The sequence below is a fragment of the Bufo bufo genome, chromosome 4, assembly GCF_905171765.1.
Source record: "Bufo bufo chromosome 4, aBufBuf1.1, whole genome shotgun sequence".
NCBI classification, from domain to species: Eukaryota; Metazoa; Chordata; class Amphibia; order Anura; family Bufonidae; genus Bufo; species Bufo bufo.
Genome location: NC_053392.1, coordinates 245,140,307 through 245,146,308, shown reverse-complemented (window position 1 = coordinate 245,146,308; position 6,002 = coordinate 245,140,307). Strand labels below are relative to the sequence as shown.

At 43.2% G+C, this 6,002-nt stretch overlaps 1 protein-coding gene across 1 annotated transcript in view; it reads right to left on the bottom strand.

Annotated features, from left to right (window-relative positions):
- Positions 1-1,428: 1,428 nt before the first annotated feature.
- LOC120998011 (solute carrier family 12 member 9-like) overlaps positions 1,429-6,002 on the bottom strand; it is a 384,693-nt gene continuing 380,119 nt past the window's right edge. The window contains exons 12-13 of the mRNA XM_040428433.1: positions 4,542-4,688; positions 1,429-2,481 (exon numbers count right to left, since the gene is read on the bottom strand). Coding sequence (XP_040284367.1) covers positions 1,661-2,481; positions 4,542-4,688 — 968 coding nt within the window. The 3' untranslated portion in view covers positions 1,429-1,660. The remainder of the gene's footprint in view (positions 2,482-4,541; positions 4,689-6,002) is intronic.

Here is a 6,002-nt window from a genome sequence, read left to right as displayed (position 1 = left end):
CCCATGTCGTTGCCTGCGGCAACAACCGCAGTGTGTTTGTTGTGTTGGACACTGTTCCTTTAAGTTGGTGTTTTCCCTTTCCTGTGGTGCTGGAAGGGTTAACTCCCTTCCCAGTGTGTGTGATGTCACTGGGTGTGTCTGACCGTTGGGTGTGGCCTCTTTGGCCTATAAAGCCTCTCACTTTGGCATGGCTCAGGAGGTTGCTTCAGTCATGCTTTGCTGTTGCAGCCTCCTGTGATTTCCATCTTCTTGTAAGGGCCACCCTTCCGGTCATAAGTTCTAATACCGTGATGTGTTGTTGATGTCTTGTGTCTTTGGTTTTTGTGCAGCTATGGATGTCCTGGTCCCTGTGTGTCTTCATGTGTGTGCTGTTTACCTTTGTCTGTGTGCACAGCCTTTCCTTAGCACGGGTTCCAGTCAGCAAGGCTGAGACAGGTTTGTGTGGAACTATTTGGTTCACCTGTCTTATCCATAGTCCTGTTTATGTACCCCCTTCTTTATGCTGCTTGGCCAGTGAGACTCCTGCTCCTCCGTGCCTAGGAGGAGTGGGTTGTCTTACCCTGCTCCTTAGCCTAGGGACCGGTCGGAGGGTAAGTCAGGGCTCCGAGGTTCCTGCGCATGGGTCCTCCTACCATCAAGGTCGGCGCATGCAGGTAGGAGACAGGTTCAGCGTTAGGGACGCAACAGGAGGTGACCTGCTCCCTGATTCTGTGTTCCTGGCGAGAAGCGACTGGACATCTTCCGTCATCGCACGGCTGAGGATTTCCCCCATCCTCAGCCGTGACACTACCTGAACTTCCCCAATTAATGACCCTTATAGTGCCCCAGTTGTATGATCTCCAAGAAATCAATGAAAGAAAAAAATGTAATACCTGAGTGCTGTTCAAAGTCGTCTTCTCTGTTGCAGACCTTTTACAGCCACGGCCTGAGATGCCTGCGTCCTTGCACCATTTGTACAATGCCTCATATAGTGGTCTGTAGCCTATGAAAGTAAATAGCAGGGAGTCACGGGCAATGCCTCAGTACTCACCATCCTGAGGACAGTCATACAATTGAATTCAGGAGGACATCTGTGGTTGCCGGCCAGGTATAGAGCATCAAATCATTATGTACTCCATCAGGGGCAGTGAGGAGGGTCGGGTGGCTCCTGGGCTTGGGTCCACCAGTAAATTTACTTGTAGGGTCTACGGCCTGTCCGCCTCTGTTGTTCTATACACCTGACACAATATAAGAACCCTTTCTTTTTTCTATTTCCGATATACAGTACACTGATGTAGATCAAGTACAGAATGCTTCCTTACATCAACACAAGGGCTTGTGGCATATGTTTACCTAGTTGTGCTGATTTATAACAGTGCTTGTTGGTTTCCTTAAAAATCTTAATTCAAATAGATTTGGTTTCCTAATAAGTACTGATACTTGTAATATATTGGTAATCTTTATTTGGCAAAAATGCAAAGCTCATGTTTTATCTAAGCAAGAGGAAACAATTATCAATCATATCAATTATCAAAACAAATGGCAGCAGAATAAAATATGTATGAGAACAACTGCGGTTCACAAAGTGTGTATTAAAGTGAGGTCACCTTAAATTTTCTCTGCTAAGTAAATGCCCATTTTTTAGGAGCACAGACAAGTTCAGGTCAAGTTTACAGATACATTAGAGCTCAGTGCTTGTAACAGGAGTGACCCCATGAATAAGCAAAGTTGGTCCCAAATTTCTGCTCATCATCTCTACCTGGTACAGGAACCTGTTGTAGACAGATGTGTCTGCAGGTGGACGAGGAAGATACAAGAATCTAACAGCTGGAGGAAGGTTGGAGTTCTGTCCCAGAATCATCTGATTAACAGCTTCCAAATAGTCACTGGATACCCTTATTGAATTGTTTGGGAAGTTCAGGTAAGACTCTGCTGCAGTTTCTGAGTTTTCTACCACCTGCTTATGCCAGTGAAGAGCAACAACCGGGTCCCACACAACTGTATGGATGGAGGCTTTGATGCGAAGATCCTTAAGTAGCTGCTTCAGTTTAATTTCCTGGCCATGCAGACCACTGTCACTCTCTACACAGAGATACAAACGCAGCTTGGCTTTTTTCCAAGATCTTACCATATTTAGTACACAAGCCATCTGAAGAAGAAATAAACTGCAGGTGTTCACATAAGTGGCACTGTCTGGTCGCAGAAGATTTAATGGCCACACATCTATATATGTCTCTTTACCCTTCAGGCTGCAGACACGGGTCCTGTCAAACTCTGAGAAATACCTTGCTAGCACAACATTTTTGGACATCTTAATAGAATCTGATATAATGGCAACATATTCCCAGGGTGAGAAATTTTCAGTTGTCTGCTTCCTCCCAGCTGAGGTTTGCTTAAATGGAGGCGATCTACCTTGGTCCACTTCAAGTTCATCCCTTAGAAGCTCTTCTGATGAAGAGCGGGTATAAAACCCCATGATAACAGTGTTTGGCCTCATTCCACCTGCAAAACACAATACCATAAAGCCAGAGCAATCAGTAACATTACAACTCTGAAGAATGTGTTTCATAACTTGTGCATTTTCCAGCCAGTTATTATAGTCAGTGTTATTGGAACACAAGATATTGGTATAATGATTCTGGGTACAGGCGTGTCTGGAATATATTAGCCAGTAAATGAATATTCAGTGATATAGCTTAAAGGGAACCTGTCATCAACTGTATGCTGACTGTACTGAGGGCAGTATAAAGAAGTGACAGAATGCTGATTTCAGAGGTGTGTGTAACTCATCAGCTCAAAGTAAGTGGTGTTGAGAATCAGCCTCACAATCATTGCAGACTGGGCCTGAAAAAGAGTCCCGGCCACCTGAGAAGAGTCCTGGTTATTCATGGATTCCTGCCCACCTGCTGATGACTGACAGGCTTCTACCTAGTTTTCTCCCTTTCTCTGTAGGAGAGAACTGCCAATCATCAGCAGATGGGCGAGGAGAGCAGGAGATTAGGAATAACCAGGACTCTTCTCAGGTAGATCTGACTCTTTTCCAGGCCCGGTCTGCAATGATTATGATGCTGGTTCTCAGCAACCACTTACTATTAGCTGATGACTGACACACGGCTGAGATCAGCATTTCTGTCACTAATTTATCCTGCCCTGAGGTCAGCATAAGGTTGATGACAGGTTCCCTTTAAGCAGACATTTTACACAAGTGTTTCTTTGGAAGACTCCTTTTATTGTTAGCAATGTGATAGGATCTAAAATATTTATTATGTTAATTGTAAAAACATAAAATTACACCACATAGCAATATATGCACAGAAATGAGAGATTTTCAAAACAAACATTTATTACAGCTATCTTACATTTATAAAACCACAGCAAGTCATGTCCATTGCAGTTTGCTGAGGCTTTTGCCATTGACCTGAAGGGAAAACACTGTGACAATGAAAACCATGTTTTTACATGTGGATTTCCGCAGGCACATATCCAGAAAAAATTCTTACAGCTGTTTCTTTAACAAAACAGCATGAACATGTTTGTAGCAAAACTGCATGTACTAATAGCAATATTACTACACTTTTTTGCTGTTTGCCCAATTCCTCGGAGTAATGTTCCTTTTACAAGGACGGACAAGCTGCCTGCCTGATAATTATCTCTATGATAATTGCCTGATCACAAGGCATAGGAGAGCTGTATTTACATGCAGCAGTCATCTCCTCTGTACGGACACAAGCAATCGCTAAACTGATTGTTTCTCCCCATACAGATTCATTGTTTCTGGGCAAAAGACCACTATTTACACAGTCTGATCTACTGCACGACAATGGTTGTAGGTGCTAGCTGAAAGACATGATCACCTGATGAAAAAGCATTTGCTTGTTCACCAGTTGCTCACTAGCAAGTTACACAAGTCACTTATTAGAAACGGGCATTTCTACAAAGGCTCATTGGTCAATTGTCGTGTAAAAGGACCATTAGCCTTCATGAAATTTAAGTTTCAATCTTGTTTTCTGGAGAGCCATACCTTTTAGCTACCTGCTCCTCAGCCTGGTTCATACCTATTATCTCTTGAAAATGTAGTAGCTAGAGGAAAAAAGACTCTCTAAGCATAGGGAGATATATCTACAAATGTAATGAATAGTCCAGTTCAAAATGAGGTGCCTTTCAGTGCACAGGCTCATATTAAAACAGCACTAATATGAGTCAATGCACAAACTTGATACTACATTTCCCCTGTGGAGAAATACGCTCAGGTCAGCAGACCATCAGTGATCAGCTCAGAGTCATAGAACATCCTAGAAAAGGTGGGTCCTCTAATGTACAGTAATTATTCAAATGCTGTCATATAAGGTTAGGATAAAGTAAAAACTAGTAATGAGGGTGCACCTTAGCAATCGAGTGGAAGGATTTTTATGTCAGTCAAATAATAATGTCATTCAATTCTTCTGATCACTTTGACTATTTACACAGCTATGATACTCAGTGTGATGTACCCAACAACAACTCTATTAGCAGCTTCAGAGATAAATCCAGAAACTGAATTACACTGAAAATAGAGAACCTACCTAATCCGGAAATAAAGAGCAACTGCTGAGCCCCGTATCTCACAGAGTCTGATAATGTCAGATTGACAAACGCCTTGATGTTGAGCTCATCAACTAGCTGTAGCCAGAGGTCTGTTTGGGTCTGAAGAGGGTCAGAAGGGAGCACATCTGCAAGTCAGAAAAAAGAAATAAAAAAACTGAAAACATTAAGGGTGTGCTCTGCTCTATACATTGAGCTGCTTAGTGTCCATTCATCTCAGCTTCGAGTGACAGCTACAGCATCCAACCAGGGTACCACTGCAGCTGTAACTTGGAGCAAGGCAATAGGTGTAGAATTTCCTTGCTATACAGAGTAATAATATATAATAATAAAACAACATATTAGAGGCGACCCCAAGCAGTCACAAGAATTTCATGCATGCTCTGCAGGTGCGGGAAAACGGAGAAATACAGAGAAACCTGAAAACCAAGTGCCCAGCATTATCCATGAAGAGATCTACACCTTCATAGAGAACAGTTAGGCCCCTTTCACACGAGCGAGTATTCCGCGCGGTGAACGCATTGCACCCGCACTGAATCCCGACCCATTCATTTCTATGTGGCTGTTCACATGAGCGGTGATTTTCACGCATCACTTGTGCGTTGCGTGAAAATCGCAGCATGCTCCTCTTTGTGCGTTTTTCACGTAACGCAGGCCCCATAGAAATGAATGGGGTTGCGTGAAAATCGCAAGCATCTGCAAGCAAGTGCGGATGCATTGCGATTTTCACGCACGGTTGCTAGGAGACGATCGGGATGGAGACCCGATCATTATTATTTTCCCTTATAACATGGTTATAAGGGAAAATAATAGCATTCTGAATACAGAATGCATAGTAAAACAGTGCTGGAGGGGTTTAAAAAATAATAATATATAATTTAACTCACCTTAAGGGTCCATTCACACGTCCGTTGTTTCTTTCCTGATCTGTTCCGTTTTTTGCGGAACAGATCTGGACCAGATCTGGACCCATTCATTTTCAATGGGTCCTGAAAAAAAACGGACAGCTCAATGTCTGATTTTTTTTCAGGACCCAATGAAAATGAATGGGTCCGGATCTGGTCCAGATCTGTTCCGCAAAAAACGGAACAGATCAGGAAAGAAACAACGGACGTGTGAATGGACCCTAATCCACTTGATCGCGTAGCCCGGCATCTCCTTCTGTCTCCTTTGTTGAATAGGACCTGTGGGGAGCATTAAATACAGGAACAGGACCTTTGATGACATCACTCCGGTCATCACATGATCCATCACATGATCTTTTACCATGGTGATGGATCATGTGATGACCGGAGTGACGTCATCAAAGGTCCTTGACCTGTAATGGACGCTCACCACAGGTCCTGTTCAGCAAAGTAGATAGAAGGAGATGCCGGCATCGCGATCAAGTGGACTAAGGTGAGTTAATTATTTTTTTTTTAACCCCTCCAGCGCTGTTTTAC